The sequence below is a fragment of the Hippopotamus amphibius genome, chromosome 1 (assembly GCF_030028045.1).
Source record: "Hippopotamus amphibius kiboko isolate mHipAmp2 chromosome 1, mHipAmp2.hap2, whole genome shotgun sequence".
In the NCBI taxonomy this organism is placed as follows: Eukaryota; Metazoa; Chordata; class Mammalia; order Artiodactyla; family Hippopotamidae; genus Hippopotamus; species Hippopotamus amphibius.
The window spans coordinates 213,349,573-213,369,496 of NC_080186.1; the positions used below are offsets into that span (position 1 = coordinate 213,349,573).

Consider the following 19,924-nt stretch of genomic DNA (forward strand, 5'->3'; position numbering starts at 1 on the left):
CGCTGGTGACTCACAGATAATCCTAAGATCTCAAAAGAGAAGGAAGGAAAGTGGGTTGTAACATGGCATTGCGTGTTACTGAAGGATGTGGAAACCAAAATTGAGATAGCACTGTTTACTTTTTTAAAATATTTTGAACCTGGTTTTATGTCTTGTGTGTTTTTCTTCTGTTTCCTTAATATTATAACCCCCCCAGCTCGCACAGGAACACCTGGGTTCTGCTTCTAACAGCTTCAACAACTTCAATTTTTTAGGAACTTCCCCACAGCTGCCCTGCCTCCTCACCATTTATTAAGGGACAATATTATAATTATTGTAGTTGACAGAAAATCTCCTAAGTCTTTCCTCAGTTCTGCTAGGGCTCCTGCATTTCCAAGTCAGGAAAAGGGACTGAATGAAGGTGGGTGTCAGATTTGAAGCGTTCTTTCCTTTTGCAGTCTGAACTTAGTTTAGATGTTCTAAAGCTAACTAGGCTGTCCAGAGCTCTCAAGGAGTAAGTCTGACTGAATTCATGTTTTCCACATTGCTGAGGGATCTGCATTCCCCCAGACTAAAGCAGTGAAACTGAAAAATGTGGCCCGTGTTTGGGGTGATTCTTGCGACAGAAGTGTCCTGCGCAGCTTGTTTGCCTCCCTGAGTGGAACAAAGGGAACCCGTGGTAATGGGATGCCTGAGATGAGTGTGTTATCTCACTGCCAGGGGAGCTGAGCATCGCAGAAGGAAGCCCGAGAAGCAGTGGAGTGAGGCTCATAGAACCCATGGCTGCTTGAAGATCTTTTGACTGCTCCACTTTTTAATTCTTCTCTTTCTGATCGACTTTTCTCTCTTTCTTCTTGGTTTGGGTTTAACCCCGTGTGCTTGCCTCTTGCAGGTCATTTTTCGACATCTAAGAATTTATGGATGGTGGGGATCAGATCACCTCTTGCAGGGATGACCGGGCTGTAGCCTGGGTGCCACCATACCTCTGGCACATGGTGCTCATTGGTCCTTCCATTCTCCCTGTGGATTGAGACACTCAGCCTTAGAACCCACCTCAAGACCGCCATTGCCAATGAGTTGAGCACGAGATGAAACCTGTTTACCTACCTTCTATCATCTGTCTAGGCTCCTTCAATGTGCATGTAAGGAAAACCAAGACCCAGGACTGCACAGAGTTAGAATCCAGGCCCTCTGGTTCTCAGACCTGTACTCTTTCCACCAGTGGGCAAGCCTGTTGGAACTGTGAAAATAAGACCCGAGAGAGGGAGAGGGGAACTCTTACAAGATACAGTGTGTGTTTGCGCTGATTCTGTGACATCTCTTCGGCTTTCTTCCTGATTCTTTGCTATTTCCAGTTGGTGGTGTTGTCAGCAGGGAATTCTAGGTAATAAAGGAGTTGTGCTTTTTAATTTAACAAAAAGAAGAATCTGAAAGTTACTATCAGTCCTAGCCCTAGCTCATGTTTTGCTTCTGTGATCATTTCCTCATGTACCTGGCATTAGTCCTTAGAAGAAGAATCAGCCTAAGGCCAGTGGGGAGGGCAAGGAGGGAGACTGGTATTTATTTATTGTGGAATGTGTGTGTGTGTGTGTGCGTGTGTGCACACGCGCCCCTTAGATAGGAGAAGAAAACACTAAGGGGGAGGCCCAGTTCCAGGTAGCAACAAGAGGCTGGCTTATCCTTTCATTTGGACTCTGCCCCGAAAGCCTTTGCTATTCATGCTATTGCTATTTTGAAGGAAGTTAGATAGAGGGTGTTAACGCCTCTTTGAAGTTTTTCTTTTTCAGCATGTTTTGGGGAGGGGATGTTTCTTCAGAAAGAAAGAAATCACACAAGTCAATGCCATGTTGCAAATACTTCTTTATCAATATCTTGAAACTTAATTACTTAAATAGTCCGCTTTCTTTTTTTAATCATGAGACTAGTACATGCACATGGTAAAAACCCAGACAGGAGAGAACAGTGAGACATAGCTGTCTTATTTTCCTCGCCACATCTAGGCCCACTCTCCAGGTGATCCATGTTAGTGGTCTTTGTATCCACACACATATTCCTCACGTACAGATGTGCATAAGTATAAAATATCCGGGCATACTGACTGTTAGTTTACTGGAACTGTCATAACCAAGTACCACAGACTGGGTGTGTAAACAGCAGAAATTTAATTTCTCACACATCTGGGAGCTAGAAGTCCGAGATGAAGGAGGCTTCTCTCCTTAGCTTGTAGATGGCTGTCTTCTCCCTGTGTCTTCACATGGTCTTCTTTCTGTGTGTGTCTGTGTCCTAATTGCTTCTTCTTACAAGGACACCAGTCATATTGGATTAGGGCCCACTCCAGTGATCTTATTTAATCTTAACTAACTCTTTAAGGGCCCTCTGTCTAAATATAGTCATGTTCAGAGATGCAGGGGATTAGGACTTCCAACGTATGACTGGAGGGGTGGGGGTAGGGACACGATTAAGCCCATAACCCTGACTTATTCCTTTGAACTCTATCCTGTTGTGTGGATAGTCCATAATTCATTGCTCAGTCCCTGTGTAGCTGGAGAATAAGCCCGTTTTTATGCTTTTAATGAGCAACCTCTCATTATCTGAATCTCTGTGCCCTTGTGTAAGTGTACCTATAGGATGAACTTCTACAAAATTGCAACCGTCATCCTCCCAAAAGATTGTCTTGGATCCCTCTTGAATGTATAGTGATTTCTTGTGGAAAAAGATTGTGTGCAGTTATCTACAAATTAAAGCCCTTAATAATGAACTCTGTGATACAATGCGGGTGTGAGAAATTCAGAGTGCAGCACATGACTTGTGCCCTTGGCCCATGGAGTGGCATTGTCAGCCCTTTTATTTGAGGACTGTTGCTGTTATGACTATATTATTCATTCAGCATCCATTTGTTGAGCCATTGATGGGCATTGTTTTGTTCCTATGTTTGTTTTTCATAGACTTTAAGAGATGTTTCAGGTTCACACCAAAATTGAGAGGAAAGGACAGAGATTTCCCATATGCCCCCTGACCCCCCTACACGCACAGCTTTCCCCGTTATTCACATCCCCCACCAGAGTGGTACATTTGTTACAAGCAGTGAACCTACATGGACACGTCATTGTCATCTAAAGTCCATAGTTTACATTAAGGTTCATTTTTGGTGTTGTACATTCTGCCTTTGTTTTTTATACCTTGACTTGCTCAGTGAAAGGTTTAGGTGCTCTGGAGTCAGCAGTAACAAGACACAGACACTTCTCTCCAAGCTTGTGACTGTGACAGTCCCAGAAGTTAGGCTGGCCAGGAGTTGATTTCTCCAGTTTTGAAGGTGAAGATTAAGGGAGGGACATGCTCAGAGTAATGAAGCTGTAAGTGGCAGGGAATAAAAGGTAAACGCATTTTATTCTAAATTATGCTCTTCCAGAAGGAAGTGTTAAGTCAGCAGGGCTGTGAGGTTTTCCTCGATGCTAATGTAACATTGCTTGTTTGGATGCTGTTTTGAATTTCCACTTCCGTATCATTGTCAGCTTAAGATAATGCACGTTACCCTTGGTGACTGGCATAGTTTGCTTTGATAAATAACTTTTAGGCTAGTTGAGCACTGCTATTTGATTCTAATACTAGGTGCGTGTATATATGTGCACGTCTATATATATATATATATATATATATATGTATACACATATACAAATACCATAACACTATATGTAGAGTGAAAGTGAAAAATAAGGAGAATTTAAAAAATTAGATCCATACAGTGATCCATGACTTTAATGATAGGATTAAACCAATATGATTTTCTCTTCACATTTTCCTCTGTCCCTATTTGTCATTAAATGACCAGTTAGGCTCACATTGTGTCTGTATCTGTGCATTTCCACCTCTGTGGAGACAGTAAGTGCAAATGTTGATTCCGCTGTGGGTGAGTTCTATCATGGGGTGTATCAACTGCTTCTAAATATTTCTTTTTCCAAATAGAATAAATATTTGATCACATATGAATTTGAAATACCAGTAAAACTGGTTATCTAAGACTATAGAGCTTAAAGAGTTAGCAACCAGTGAATGAGGCAGTCAGGAAGGAATTTGGCAGGCACAGGAGGAGGGAGGCAGGGCTGGGAGAGAAGCCAGCTGAGCCAGTGGGAGGGGAGAAGAGGAAGCGGGCGAGGGAGAGAAAAGAAAAATTGGGGCATACGAGTGGAAAGGGATCGATAAAATCAGGGACAGAGAATATGGAAGAGTGGACTGTAAAGGAAGGTGGCCTGTAAGAACACCACACAGGCAGCAGTGTTCGGTTTCCACTTGTGGGATCTGTTAGCTCAGCCCCATAGAATAGCTTGTCTTGCAAAGCAGTGGCCCAGCTTTATGAGGCAAGAAGAGTCCTGAGAAAAATGGCTTAGAAAACTGAATGTACCTTAGGAAATTTTAAAATTAATATTTATTGGAGTATAGTTGCTTTACAATGTTGTGTTAGTTTCTGCTGTACAGCAAAGTGAATCAGCTATATGTATACACATATCCACTCTTTTTTAGATTTCCTTCCCATTTAGGTCACCACAAAGCATTGAGTAGAGTCCTCTGTGCTATACAGTAGGATCTCATTAGTTGTCTGTTTTATACATAGTAGTGTATGTATGTCAATTCCAGTCTGCCAGTTCATCCCACCATCCCCCTCCCCCGCTTTGGTAACCATAACTTTGTTCTCTACATCTGTGACTCCATTTCTGCTTTGCAAATAAGTTCATCTGTACCATTTTTCTTGACTTTACATATAAGCAATATTACATGATATTTGCTTTTCTGACTTCACTGTGTGACAGTCTCTAGGTTGATCCATGTCTCTGCAAATGGTACTATTTCATTGCTTTTTATGGCTGAGTAATGTTCTGTTGTATGTATGTACCACATCTTCTTTAGCCATTCCTCTGTTGATGGACGTTTAGGTTGCTTCCATGACCTGGCTGTTGTAAATAGTGCTGCAATGAACATCGGGGTGCATGCATCCTTTCGAATTATGGTTTTCTCCGGATGTGTGCCCAGGAGTGGGATTGCTGGATCATATGGTAACTCTATTTTTACTTTTTTAAGGAACCTTCATACTGTTCTCCATCGTGGCTGTACCAATTTACATTCCCACCAACAGTGTAGGAAGGTTCCCTTTTCTCCACACCCTCTCCAGCATTTATTGTTTGTAGATTTTCTGATGATGCCCATTCTAACTGGTGTGAGGTGATACCTCATTGTAGTTTTGATTTGCATTTCTCTAATAATTAGTGATGTTGAGCATCTTTTCATGTGTTTGTTGGCCATCTATATGTCTTCTTTGGAGATATGTCTATTTAGGTCTTCCGCCCATTTTTTGATTGGTTTGCTTTTTGAAGAAATTTTAAGTAAAGAAATAGTACCAAGTAGAATGACAAAGGGCTCCAACAGTGGTGGTTTCATGAAGTAGATGAAATAACTTGGGAAATGCATTATGTTTCCAAGATCTGTCGTAACGTCATTATGATTACAGCCTGTTGTGGTTTTGTACCTGTAATCGCTTCTTACTGTAAGTGATGTTTATAGTCTAGCCTTCTATCTAATTGATGCTTGTTTTGAAGCCATGCAAAGCTCTGAACTTCCTCCTAAGTCATTATTAAGAGATTGCATTGTTAGGTTTTAGCTTTTATATGTAGTTAATACATCTAGTTTGGGTGGTTATTTATAGTTTTTGGTAATCTCTTTAGTATTATTCCCTATTTGCTAAACAGAAATCCCCCCCAAACACCAGGTGTGTCTGATTAGGTTGTCCAAGCGACTACCAAGTACACTTTGTACTGTTACCACCCTCACTGTAATAAATGAGGAATCTGGGTCTTGAAAAGTAACTTGCTCTTGCTCATGGCTCATAGCTGGTAGGCGGCAGAGCCAGGCCCCAAACCCAGGCAGGCTGAACACTTTGAGTTTTTAACAGCACTGTGTTCTATTACCCTGTACTTACTAAAGATCTAATGTCCTTTTAGGGTAGTGAAAATACTCTGATACCAAAATGATGGATGTCATTGTACATTTATCTAAACCTGTTGAATATACGACACCGAGAGTGAACCCTTAGGTAAACCACAGACTTGGGGTGATTATGAGCCAATGCAGGTTCATCCTTGGTAAAATAAAAAAATGTACCATTCTGGTGACTGATATTGATCATGGGGGAGGCGATACATGTATGGGAGTAGGGAGCATATGGGACATCTCTGTGCCTTCCCCTCAATTTTGTCATAAACCTGAAACTACTCTTAAAAAAACAAACTCTTTAAGGAGGAAAAAAAAATTAACACCAGACCCAAACCTGAAAACTTATTCTGTATTTTATTTAATATTCTCAAATAAAATTATGTCCAGTTGCACAGACCAGTGAAGCCCAATCCTGCCCCACTCATTAGCCTAAAGCCTACCCTTATGGGAGTGAAGCTCTGGTCAACAACGCACATGTAAGAGGCCCCTGTGCTTTTTGTGCTTCAAGTAACCCGCTCCCCGCCCATACAGTTCATGATTTGGCTCATGGACTTTGACAGGTCCCTTTATTGGGCCCAACTTATTGGTTTTCCCGTCCTTTCCACTTCACTTAGTCCTTTTCCTAGTCCTTGGTTCCTTCTCTTGCTCTTCCCCAGTTGGTTTTGTCTAAGAGTGATCACAGTGCTTCAGTGTGCCGTTTCTGTTTAATTATTGGGCAGCTCCCAAGCCATTCTGTTTATTAAGGACGATGTCAGACCAATTCTGGCAAAAGCTTTGTTCACACACTCAACTGTTCATGTATGTCCTATGGGCAGGACGCCACGGGAGAATGGCAGCTCACCCGCAGAGGTCTGGGGTCAGTAGGTTTGTAAAAGAGCGGCTCTGAGAGGATGTTTTGTGTTCGCTTCCTAGTTTGCCTGCTGCTGTGGGAATGCTGGCTGCTCCTTCTGCTGCGGCTGCTGCCCCAAGATCCGCCAGTCCCGGAGCACCCGCTTCATGTACGCGCTCTACTTCATCCTGGTCGTCATCGTCTGCTGCATCATGATGTCCAACACCGTGGCCAGCGAGATGAGGGAGCACGTGAGTCCTCTTCCCAGGACCGATGACGGTTGATGAGGGTGTGTGGGAAACATGCAGTTTAGAGAGTGGGGCCCACCCACCCCAGGGGAGTTTAGGGTTATACCTGCTCTCCCTGAGCCTTCCTGAAGCTTCTTCCGTGCTTTCCTTCCAAGTGAGCGAACACCTCACCATCTTGATCTGTAGGATAATGTAGGACAGATGCCATCTGATGCTGTTGGTGGAGAAGATTGTGTGTGTGGTCTTAGCCTTGTTGATGGTTGTTCCTGATGAGGTGTGTAGTCTTTTCTTGTAGACTTTCGTGCTTTTCCATTGTCCTAAGGATGGCTGCCAGTGTCTCTGGTGGCAGCTGTTATGTAAACACTTAATGTGGCCCGTATGGGAAGTATGATAGAACCTAGATAATCCCACAGGTGATAAGGAGTGGGCTCTAGGGCGAGTAGGGTGCATGTCTTCAGGGGTGAGGGATGGATTTCGTTCTAGCCATTTTGCGGGCAATGTCTGCAACGGTATCCTTGGTACCTGATGCTGCTTGAGACCCATACAGGGCCTTTTTCTGGAATATCCTCATAGTGGGCCTGATGATCCCCTCTCAGGTTCTGAACAAATTGACAAAAAAGACTGCAGTGTCAGCAGGTAGATGCTAAACATCACCTTGATCCCCCCAAAAGCTGATGTAAGACAGTGTGACTCGTATCTGCAAGGAAGTGGGCTGAACTCCAAAGTGAGTGAGACGTGACCCGCCTGGGGACCTCACCTGAGCCAGGGAGCGCTTCCTCTGCAGGGCACGGGTTGCCAGGAAGAGCTGCGGGCATGTTCTCTGGCGGCAGCTCTCCCTGGAGGGAAAGGGGGAGAAGAAAGGCGAGCCAGCCAGCCCCCACTTGCCCCACAGACTTAGCGCTCAGCACTGCATCTTCCTGGAGCCCAGCAGAGCAAGGAGGGGCGAGGTCAGGGCGGTCCTACTGGAACCAAGTCCTAGACCAAGGGCTAGGACTGCCTTGTTCGGCTACACCAGGTCCTCCTCCGTCTCAGTGGTGTTTGCCACTCATCTCTTCCTCTTAACTTTGTTTAACGGTTTAATCTTGAATGTTTGTGACAAGAAGTTTGAGAAGAGGAATACTTGAAAGGGTAGATTTTAACTCTTATCCTGAAGGTCTGTTTAATCTCCCACTTCCTACCTTAGCTTTTCAGAAAACTTAATGTTCTCTTTTTTAAATGAACAAGCATTGGCTTAAGGACCCCGTGTGTCACTGTGGTAGGAACTGCCGGGGTGTCCATGGTGCTCTTAAGAAGCTTTCAGTCTCCGTAGAGTTAGGCTTTGGATCCCAGAAACACAATCTGAAACTGCAAATATATAGTACTGCTTAGAGATGAGCACATCAGAAACATTGTTACTGGAGGTAAAGATAATTTGGGAACCACAGGACATATTTTAGGATATGACTTTCATAATAATAATGTTAACATTTGATGACCATCCAAGTAACCTGCCTCATGGAACAGTCCCTAATGACTCCAGTCAGTACCTATCACTTCTGACTGTTCATACAACATTTAGGAAACAAAAGATGTTTTTCTTTTTTTAAAGGAAGGAAGGAAACGAAATGAAACAGAAGGTGTTGACTGGTGTCGCTAGGGAAGGCTTCGTGGAAGAGGTGACTTGTGCGACCGTAGTGAATATTTTGATTGCTAGTATCTATCGGGTGAGACCACGTGCCAGGTTTTATTAGAAGCATTTTACCTGTATCATCTCAGTTCACGACCACTGTATTTACCTGAGCAGTATTACCCCTGCTCTACAGATGAGGAAACTGAGGCACTGAGTCATTTAAGTACCTTGCCCAAGGTCTCCAGCTCTAAGTGGTGGAGTTGGGATTTGAACCCAGGCTGACTGAGTTCTTAGTGACTAGGCTCTGTAGGTAGAACAAGGACAAGGCACATGTAGAAGGACAGGAAGGAGAGACACGGGCAGGTAAAATGACTTGCAGGAATTTCAGTGCTAAGGTGAGGCATTTGGCCATGGTCTCATGGTAAATGGGAAGCCACTATAGATTCTTGAGTAGGAGGCTGTTGCCTTAGAAACAGGCCGAGATATTTAGGGAGGTGAGCCCAGCAGTGGTGTGTGCGCAGTGTGATTTGGGGTCAGAGCAGAGGGAGGGAGGAAGGGAGAGAGAGAGGGAAGGGGCAACCCTGACGTCTCACAGAGGCTCTTGTAAATGTTTCTGTGTCTGTTCCCTGAATGTACTTATTTGAAAATGGTTTGGCTGGGCTTTCTGCATAGGGAATGAGGTCCCTGTGGGCGAAACCAACCCTTTCCCATCTCTAAGGCCTCACAGGGGGCCAGCCAGCTGGTGACAAAGTCAGCTTGTTTCTCAGCCTATAGAATTGAGGCTGACCTCACCTTCAGGCTGTGCTCGAGGGTGGGCACTGAAAGGTCCCCTTGTGGGGACACACGCTGGGCTTCTGCTGTAGTCCTCGCCCCCTCCTTGTTGGCCTGTGGGATTGGTTGAGGGTGTGATAGGAAGAGGAGAAAGCAGTATCCTTGTAATGGCCCTGATGGGAGTGTGTAATTGCCTCCCACCCAGCATCCTCGCCTTTGTGCGCAGTGGCTGGGGCTCTGTCCAGAGCCATGCGGGCCCTTGGTGTGTGGGTTAAGAACACAAGGCCGTGCCTTTTCAGTTATTTTCAGTTTTTGCCTTGGCTTCAGAACACAGCCTGTGATGTAGTTTGAGCGAGAGGGAACTGCAAAGAGCTGCCGGGCCAGACTTCATCCTGTCTCTTCTCGGGAAACTCCTCTTTCCCATGAGAACTTTGGTTCTGCTGTGCTGGTTGAATTGGGCGTGATTTCGGTCTTCTCCTGGAGCATTTTTCCCATCTCAGAACATACCATCCATTTTACTGCAGGTCATTCTTGTCAATAATCGTGTAATTCACGCAGGAACAGTCTTGAGATATTTGATGCCTGTGGGGATTAAAAATCCATTTTAGAATGTAGAATAGCAACAACAAAATGGGCGAGAGATTTAAGCCTCCTGACCGGCACCACTAAATCAAGATGTAACTTCTCTGTGGAGGCCGGTGATGACACTTGGAGGTTTGAGCATCCTGGGAAGCTGTGCCGGCCTTTGGGAGGGAGGAGGAAGGAAGGCTCTTCTTGTTTCTTGGGGGGTAGGGGCCCTTAAGACTAAGTCTGCATTAGAAAAGGGCGGACAGGGCTCCTATGTGGCCCGCAGGGCTTCCTCCCTGGGAGCTGTGTGCCAGGCCAAGGTAAGAAGAGCCCTAAAGGTCCCTAAGCTGAAGCATCTCAGATCCGTTTTCTCCATCCTGTGTTCCACTTGGTCCCCACACTGCTCTGATTCATTGACATGGGTAGTAGGTAGTGCCTGAGACTGTGGAATCTTTGCGTTTTGTTTGTTTGTTTGTTTTGGTTTTTTTTCAGAACCAAAACACATCTTTCACATCGTGGAAGACTGGTGTTTGTGTTGTTGTTGTATTGTGTTTGCTTGAAATTTAAATTTTGAAGAATCTTTCTTTGCATTGAGAGAAGGTACTATGATCTTTGGGGTTTTTTTTTTTTGGATCTTGTTTTTGATAGCAATCTTTTTTTGTTCCTTTAATTGTTTTAAAGGGTGTTACATTTTGTTTGTAGCCTTAATCTATTTTGGAGACGTTTATACATTATTTTCTGCTGGTGGGTTTGGGTCAGTTTTCCTCTGAGTGAGTAGGAATGTGGAGATTGCACTGTTCCTATGATTGAATGAAAAGAGCTTTTCAGTTCTTTTCAGCACAGGATGATAATATTGCAGGGTGGAGTGGGCTTCATAGGAACATTGGCAGAGATCTCACAGGACCCAGAGGTGTGAGGGGGGCTCAGGGCTGCAGTTTCCTCAGTGTCTTAAAAGCAGTTCCTGAATTCCATTCTCTCCCTGGACTTGATGAAAGCCAGCCCTTGATGACAGAAGCCCTGACACCCCAGCCCCAGCCGTTAGCCAGTGCCACACTCAGAGATTTCAGCTCGGCCTGGAAATCCCCTAGCCCAGGAATTGTTAAATTGGCTCACAGGCTCTTTTTTGGCCAGCACATTTTTCTTTTTTCTAATGTGCCTTTGGCTTTACTGTGCATTTGGCTGCCTGCAGAAGGGGCTAACATGCTATAGCTCACCACAGGCCCCATCACAGGATGTTTACTGACATCAAGGTCCCTTACATTTACCCATACTTCTCGCCCCCCCCAAGAATAGCATTTGGATTTGAAACTCCTGAAAAAGCTTAAACTCTTTGAGTTCACAAGTTTGGAAAAGGCTGTAAATGTCAGAATGGACACCAGGCTTCTTACCTGCCCCTGCTGGTGGGTAGTAGGGAGGTCGCTGAGTGTGTTCGAGTGGACTGTGTAGATCTGTGTGCACAGCCCCAGGCCAGGGCCCGAGAAACCTGTCTCTGCCGTAGCCACTCTACCCCTGGCACGCTGGAATCTGGCGTTTTTATCCAAGTCACTGTTTAGACATCGTTCTGGTCACTTTGGTCCAGTGGACTCAGTGGCCCACTCAATTTCAGGACTAATGTCAGGTGGAGGTGGGACACTGATTGGATCTAAATCTGGCCCTTCCTTCAGTTACATTCCCAAGTTACAGTCATCACCTGCCCCACCCCTGCCCCTGTAAAAAATCTTAAGTAGGTGTTCTAATCACAATTTCTACAGTTATCATCAAGTCCAAAATTTGCCAGGGAAGGGGAACAGGGATGGATGTTGAGGCTGCCAACTGTGGATTTAGGCCCTTGGAACAGAGGTAGCAGGATGGGCTTAAAGGATTTTTCTCTATTTATTCAGAAAATCCAGTCTCTCTTAACACATTCCCTAGAGGTGATATATACATTATCTTTGGTCTGTATTTCTCAGTCATTTTCACTCTCCATTAGGAGGAGGAGGAGATGTGGTAATGGGAAATTCATGTCTATTAGCGATATTAACATACGATTATGTGAAAGTAGATGGATGAAAATGAAGTGAAGAAGGACTATTTACAACCAGGCTTATTCGGAGGCCACATCCACATCTGGTTATCCATCCGCCTCCACCCCCGAGCGACGTGGTCATCCCGTGGCCTGAGCCTTTCTCCTTTGCCTGCTTTCCCTGGGGCAGCACTTTCACTTCTGGCTTTGGTTATTCCTAATATTTATCTGCCGGTTGGGGCACACTTTTCTCAGGATAGTGCTGGGGACAGATCCATTCTCCCCCTTTTTTCTAGGTCCAGTGCTGACACATACTTTCCGCAGAGAGGTCATAAAAGTGTAGGGTTTCCACTCTGCATTCAGACTGTCCTGACGCGACCCCACCAGGCTCCCTGATGTCCCGTTCCAGATGTCATATTTAGACTTGGGTTGTTCCCATGTCCCCAGCTTCACACGTTCACCTCCCTCAGACTTCTTTCTCCAGGTAACTAATGCCACGGGTGACCCCATGAAGATGCTGTTTGTACTTGTGTGTCTCCCACATGATACTCCATTTTCAGATTCTGGAGTCCCCACAGCATAGTGACTATAGATGAACACAGAAGCTACTTTCCTTAGAGACAACTTAGATTTCAAAATGCTCTCCTGAGTACACCCTGCGGTCGGTTCACAGTGACATTTAACCATGTTTTGGTGGTTGCTAGAGTTGACAGAGCTTCGATACAGTATGTTAGAGATGCTGAAATTTGGTAAAGAGCTACTCTACTGTTTATTTTTAACCTGCAGTATTAGGAATATGAAAGCATTAGAGTAAGTATTGGTTTTGGGAAAGCCCTCCGGTTCCCACGCTAGTCACAGGGGATTAAAAAAAATACATGAAACAAAGTTACCAGTTAAAAGATCTAGCTAAACAGATAAGAAATGGAAAAAAAAGATGCAGGTCCCATTTATAAGTGTTCTTTCTGCCCAGTGAAGAGACAGCAGATCCTATGTGGTGGTAAATGTTATGCAGAGAAAAGATTACTCTCTTTTTAGAGTATAATTTGAGTAAACCATTATTTTAAAGTGGAAGAATCTTAAGTTATAATCCTAACCAACCCCCTCATTTGACGGGTGAGCGGATGTGGCCCAGGGCAGTGAGGTAGCTTGTCCAAGGCCGGACACCAGGTAGAGCTGGGATGAGGACCCAGGACTGCGTTTTCCCGGCCAGGGCTGCCTCTCTGGCTTGTACCACTGGGTCTGACCGTTGCTCAGATGTTCACAGAAGTTGCAGGAGAAGGCTTAGAAATTTATCCTTCCTCTTGATTCCTAATCTTTCTTCTGGACGTGATGGTGATAATGGAGAGATATTTCCTCGGGAAACAGTACCACCTCGGGCCCTCAGCGGTTTTCTTAGCCTATCACCCCCACCTGCCTCCTTCCCTTTGTAAAGCCAGAAGCTGGGTTCTAGGGACGATGGTTAGCCTGAAGTAGAAAACAGGGGCAACCACAAATCTCGTATTTATGTATTCAGTGGCTTTGCATGTGAAATACAACCTGCCTTCAAGTTGTGTTTGGTGTGACCATCTTTTCAAAGTAAACAAACAGCAGCAATGAAAAATATTCCACTTTGATCCCAAACACCATGTAGTTTGTCCCAGCATAGAATGACAGGTATTCATGCTGAAGCTGGAAGGTCTGGCTTTTGTTTTGATTTTGCCGTTTTCTGGTGGAATGTTAAGAGGACTGTGAACCTGATACCTAGCGTCGGGTGTTGCTATCGTGCGTTGAAGTTCTAGGGAGCAGAACTCTCCATTCTCAGCTGGCATTTTATGTTTTTGTGTTAGAAAAAGTGTTGAATTAGAGAGAGAGAAAAAAAAAGTGCTGATCCAGTTATTTGATTCTGGAGTATTTTTTTATTAATCCAGCGGAGATAGAATGCTTTTCAGAAGTCCTCGTTTCTGAACAGCAGTGGAGTTCGCTGTGCTGCTGTTGTACCTTATATGTGTCCAGCGTACCAACAGGTATGTATCTGAGGTTAAGGTGGGTCTGGGCCATTGAACTTCAAGTTCTTTGTAGGACACAAAGGGAAAATTCTCACCGTGGCCTGATCAGAGTTTCCCTGGGGTGTGCTGGCAGTGAGGTTCTACCTCTTAAATCTTCTGGGTCCCCTCCCCTCTAAGTTGGGGTGACTCTGGGGACACATGTTTCCAAACAGTTTTATCTTAGGTCTAAATTCCATCCAGACATAACACCACCTGGAGAAAGTCCCCGCAGCCCTCCCATACCTTGCTTCTCTCACGGCTCAGGCCCCAGCCTCCTGCACTCAGTGAATTCAGAGAAGACAGTGGTGGGAAATAGTTTGGTTCTACAGGCTGTGATTTGAACTAATGTAAACCCTGCGGAGAGCCTTTTTGAGTCTGAACCAAAGACAAAGTGGTTTGAGCTTTGTCCAGTAATAATGAGCTTGCCAGGAGCCAGAAGACAAGAAACAATAGTTATTGTCCTTGGTCTGGAGGATCTGTTACCCAGAAGCTTTTGGGGGAGCGTCGGATGTTAAGAGGATCTCCATTTCAGGATCCATCCAGCTGTAGGAGGGGGACAATGATCAGATGTGAGAAAGTTTTCCTAACCCTTTTTTCTGTCATCATCAAAGGCATCTGTTAAGCAACTGCCTGTAGACGGGGCCTTGGAGCTCTCTGCAGATAAATGGGACAGACAAGAGCTTACGGTTGGAAACAGCTCTGTCGTTATAAAAACGGGGCCAGAGGGAACAGACAAATGGCACAGCACACAACCGTAGCCTCAGATCGAGGGAGCAGGAAACATAAATATTGTGAATAGTTGAGTCTTGATACTTGATAACAGAATTTAAAGGGTGATCGTGTTACTTGGTTAAACTGTAATCTGAGTTCATGTTTTTAAAAATCTTTTTTAAAATCTTTTAAGCCATGTAATTGATTCCTTCCTTTCTTCCTCCCTCCCTCCCTTCCTTCCTCTCTCTCTTCCTTCCTTCCTCCCTCCCTCCTTTCCTGCCTATGTAAGTGCCAAGCACTGTGCCAGGTGCAGGGGATGTGGGTTTAAGTAACATACAGTTGTCCTTAGAGAACTGGGCCTCAGGTGGAAAGTGTATACAGAAGACACCCCCAGCGTTAGGCCACATGTGGATGTGGTTGTGTTTGAAAGTTAAAAATAATCTGAATTCCATTAGCAATTATTGGAGATGGTGGTGTCAGCTTAGCTATCCCTTCTGTTGGCCTTTGGAGTCACATTAGAACTCAGGAATGCTTTCTCCCCATCCTTATGGGGCACTGGAAGCTGAGGTGAGGTAGGTTTGTAAAATGGGCTGAAGTGTGTTACCCTCTAAAGCAGACTGAGCTTAATCACAAGGAGCATTGGGTATTTGGGGGGTGTGGTTTTTAAATTTCAGAGGCTGTTTCTACAGTCTTAAAATTAAGTCTAAAAATATCTTTCAACATGCGGGCTTTCATCAGTGTGGGTTTTATTTTTGGTTCCACAAGCCCTGTTTGTAAAACAGATGTGAGGTTTTATTTCTGCACTGAGGGCTTCTGACCTACACAAAAAAACATTGAACTCACAGACGTGTCCTCTACCACCCCCTCCACAAAGCTATTTTTTGTAGGCAAATAAAATCCTGAAGCTGCAGCTTTGAAAATGACATAAGGGAGATGTATGATTTAATTCACTTAAAGCACAAGTCCCATTTTGGGGACAGCAGTGAGTGCTCTGGAGAAGGGAGGACACTCAGAAGACAAGACCAGTTGAGCCAGTGGGTCTCTGCTGTTCCTTTGACCTTTGATATGTAGAATAAATCATCACCAGTTGTCATTTGCCTTTGAGATGCTAATTTACTCTTCATCAGTGCAGCGCCGCTCCTCAGCTCTGCTTCCTGGTCTTAGGCTGGGCACACATTTCCTGTAAAGAGCTAGCTAGTAAACATTTCAGCTGTGAGGACCCTGTGGTCCTCAACTCTGCAGCCAAAACAAAATGCCAACAAATGAGCGTGGCAGTGTTCCAATAAAACTTCATTTACATAAACAGGAGTGAGCTGGGTTTGATTCACAGGCTGTCCTTTGCTTTGCTGTCCCGTGATAGACCTCAGTGGCCCTATGCATGTCATAGACAGTCATTCTCCCCTTCCCGCTAAAGGGGAAACTTGAATGGCCTAAACTTTGTGCTGAGGGTACCGGAGCTCTCATTTAAGTTGCAGGTACCAGGCTGTGTGAGCTACGTACTACGTTGACTAGGCAAGAGCAAAGCAACATATTTAGTGTGACACGTTTAACAATATGTCTTACCCTTCCTGGCCTTTTGACATACATGGTAAATCATTCACAGGTAGGGACTTCCTTGGCTGTCCAGCGGTTAAGACTCCACGGTTCCACTCCAAGGGGCACAGGTTCAATCCCTGGTCAGGGAACTAAGATCCCGCGTGCTGTGTGCAGCAGCCAGAAAAAACCAAAAACAAACCAAAAAACCAAACAAACAAAAGAATTACTCACAGGTAAAAAATAATCAGCCCTTCTTTTCTGTGTAGCCATTTTGGTTATTGAGAAGAAGTGGGAATGGAGAACATGAGTGTGTGGATACCCCAGTTATTTGCTCCTGGAGGTCCCCAATTCCTGGTCCAGTGTAAAATGAGAAGGTTGCTGGACCGGAAACGGAAATGTCTGCATGGCTGGGTTCTCCGAACTAGGATTGGGGAACAAGAGACTGGGGGCTTTCAGAATCTTGAGGGTATAGGTTTGGTAGCGTTCCATATTTGGAGGATACTGGGTTCTTGTGTCCCACCTAAGGCAAAATCATGGATAGTGGAAATTAAACCAGGAAAATGCCTGAAATATCCATAAAGCAGAGCTCACATGGCTCTGTGTATACAACATTTCACTAGAAAGTTAGCTCCTTGTTAGCATGGATTTTTAACCTGTTTTAGTCGCTGCTTGAATCTCCATAATCTAGAACAGTACCTGTGCATAGTAGATATGAATGAACGATGGGATGGTCAAACCCTCTGCTGTGATTGATACCTGTAGGTACAGTTATGTAATATATCGTGTGGGTTGAAAAATACACATGTAAACTCTAATTTCCCTGGGCTTTTAATAATTACGGAAAACAGCCATGAGCATAGTTGGATTTGCATATGATATGTCACCACTCTGTTCCAGGTTCACTCATTCAAGAAGAAGTTCGCTAATTTGGTGGTCGCTTAGGCCATAAGCACATCTTCCCACTGATAAGTGGTCTGTCTAGATGGCTCTGCTTGTTTAGACATTTAATCCTCTTTATGGAAACCGAATTACAGTTGGTCTGGGTTGTAGATTTCTATATAGTAGTTAATAAAGATGCAAATAGATTATTTGTTGAACACGCAACAATCTGTGAGACTTAATGAGTGGGGAATAAGCAAGGGGCCTAGAAGGATACACATGAAAGTGTGACAGTGGTTCCCTCTGAGAAGCAATCAGGTTAGGGTTCGAGCAGTGGTGGTCAAGGGGATTCAGTATCTGTTGTAATTTACAATTTCTTTGGCATCAGAAATGTAATTATGATTACTTGTATGATTGTGAATAAATATATTTTAGAATGATGCTTGGTCTCATGTTTGCAGTTAGATTTCTTGGAAGCAGGGGTGAAAGGCCTGCTGGGTTCACTTCCTGCCACCATACCCAGCCCCCGTGACTGTCTCCTCTCCTCAGCCTGCAGCCATCCGTCTGGCTTCTGCCCCTCTCTGCTCTAGAGAATATTCTGATCACTGCCCCCAAATGACTCTTTGTTGCCAAATCCAATCTGAGTCATCATCATATTGTCAGTATTTGACATACTCTGCTTCTTATAAGCCTCCCTCAACTTCTCTCTGGTTCTGTTCCTTTGCAATTTCTTCCTTGTTTTTTTTCCCCTTCTTCCCAGTCCCCGAATGTCTGCATTCCCCAGAGTTCTGGGCTAGTCCCACCTCTGTCTCCCTCCCCCTCCTCCGCCTGCATTCCTCTCCAGGTGAGTTTATTTACTCCACTGAGTGCCTCCTTTGCCATCTCTGCTGGTCGCTACCAAGTCCTTCTCTCTGGTCCTACTATCTTTCTGGAGCACCACACCCTTGCCCAGCCATCTGCCCACATTTCTCCTTGATACTGGCAGCCTGTCGTTAAGTGAATTACTGCCCCACCATCCTGAAACCGCTCTTCTCCTGTGATTCTTATCCACTGCTGGGCCGCCATCCAACCAGCTGCCAAGCTAGAAACCGGGAATCTTAGTCCTGGGCTCCTTTGCCTTTCCTCACAGGCCGCCTCAAATCAGCACACGGAACCTGTCTATTCCATGGTCCCAATCCCCACTGCTCTTGGCTCATGGAAGATTTATGAGTTTTTCTGGGATTAACTGTTGTCTCTCCTTCAAGATTAGTAACTGGCGTGGTTCTTGTTTGTACATTCTGCCTTCATATTACCTAATTCCCTAGGCAGGTTGACGTTAGCTGATCCCCACTTGCTTTCTGAGGAAGACTCCTTCATGCCTTATTAGTCAGTTCTCTGCAAGTTGTTTTGTTTGGATTGAAAGCTTATTGTTTAAAGTTTGGTTAAAATGTAAAGTAGATAGCTAGTGGGAAGCTGCTACATTACACAGGGAGATCAACTCGATGATGGGTCATGACTTAGAGGGCTTGGATAGGGAAGGTGGGAAGGAGTCATGGAAGGGAGGGCATGTGGGGATATATGCATAAATACAGCTGATTCACTTTGTTGTACAGCAAAAACTGGCACAACAGTGTAAAGCAATTATATTCCAATAAAGAGCTAAAAAAAAAAAGATAGTTTGGTTGAAGTTGTTTTCTAGCTGTCTAATCATATTTGTGGTGGTTTGATCCTGACAGAACGCTCATGGTGGAGGAGGAGCTGTGAGAACTAGTCTCGGTCTCTGTCTTGCATGCTTCCGAGGTTCTGGGGAGTTACTATTTGGGGATGTTAAGTTCCTGATTGCAGAGGTGGCAGGGTCAAATAATGCTAGGCTCCGTGGAATTTTAGTTCCCCTTCTGGCTTTTAATAATGACACAGTGTACTTTTTTCTTTAAAATGTTTAGAAACCCGAACAAAAGAGAAGTGAAAACTGATTGTTACTGTTTTAATTGCTTTTTGGCCCTCACAACCCGAAAAGGGCCTCAAAGGTAATAGTTTCCTGAGAAATTTGGTTGGCTGCTAGAGGTCGTCAAGGAGAGGATGGAAGCTGATCTTAGCGTTCCCTATTTTGCAGCTCCTGCCAGTGGGTGGGTAACAGACAGGCATCACTGTCATGGATACTGGAATTTTTCTACAGAGAAAAAGAAATGGTCTTAGAAAGTTTGAAAATAAGTGGAATATCAGAAAGGGGAGAAGGTCTGGTTTCTGAAATTCACGTAAGAGATACTAAACAGAACCTGCAGATCTAGTTCTTCTAGGTTTTATAATATTGCTCCTGCTCAGCTGCTCAAAGCTTTCTCTGCAGCTCGGTTTCGTTCAGTGCCGTAAAAGTTTGATATGATGAACTGTAAGATTCATTCGCTTTTGCTAATACGCCATTTTCTCATCTCTCCCAAATAATACCTATAATATTAATTACAGGAACATGATGCTTCGTTTCCTCTTCATTTCTGTAAGAACCACTCCCAAATTCTATATTTTGGAGTTTGCAGCTTGTGGGCCCCTGGCCAACTAGACATGTAGGCCTTTTATAGCTCTTCTATTGCTTCTTTATATTTATGTGCCTGAGATTGAAATTGTTTTGGGGGCATAAGTAGCATCTCTCCTATATAGACAATATGGGGAATTTCTAGCTTCCATCTCTTTGGGCTTAATACTTGTGTTGATGTTTCAAAATGTCATCCCTGATTTGGGAGTTCAGATATGTTTTCTTTTGGGTGGTGACTAGGTTTCTGAAAGGCAAGTAGTGAGTACTGTTTTTTAGAACTC

At 44.4% G+C, this 19,924-nt stretch overlaps 1 protein-coding gene across 3 annotated transcripts in view; it reads left to right on the forward strand.

Moving 5' to 3' along the window:
- SERINC5 (serine incorporator 5) overlaps positions 1-19,924 on the forward strand; it is an 86,905-nt gene that overhangs the window by 35,611 nt on the left and 31,370 nt on the right. For all 3 annotated transcript variants that reach the window (XM_057740358.1, XM_057740365.1, XM_057740376.1), the window contains exon 2: positions 6,874-7,041. In XM_057740358.1, the coding sequence (XP_057596341.1) occupies positions 6,874-7,041 (168 nt within the window). The remainder of the gene's footprint in view (positions 1-6,873; positions 7,042-19,924) is intronic.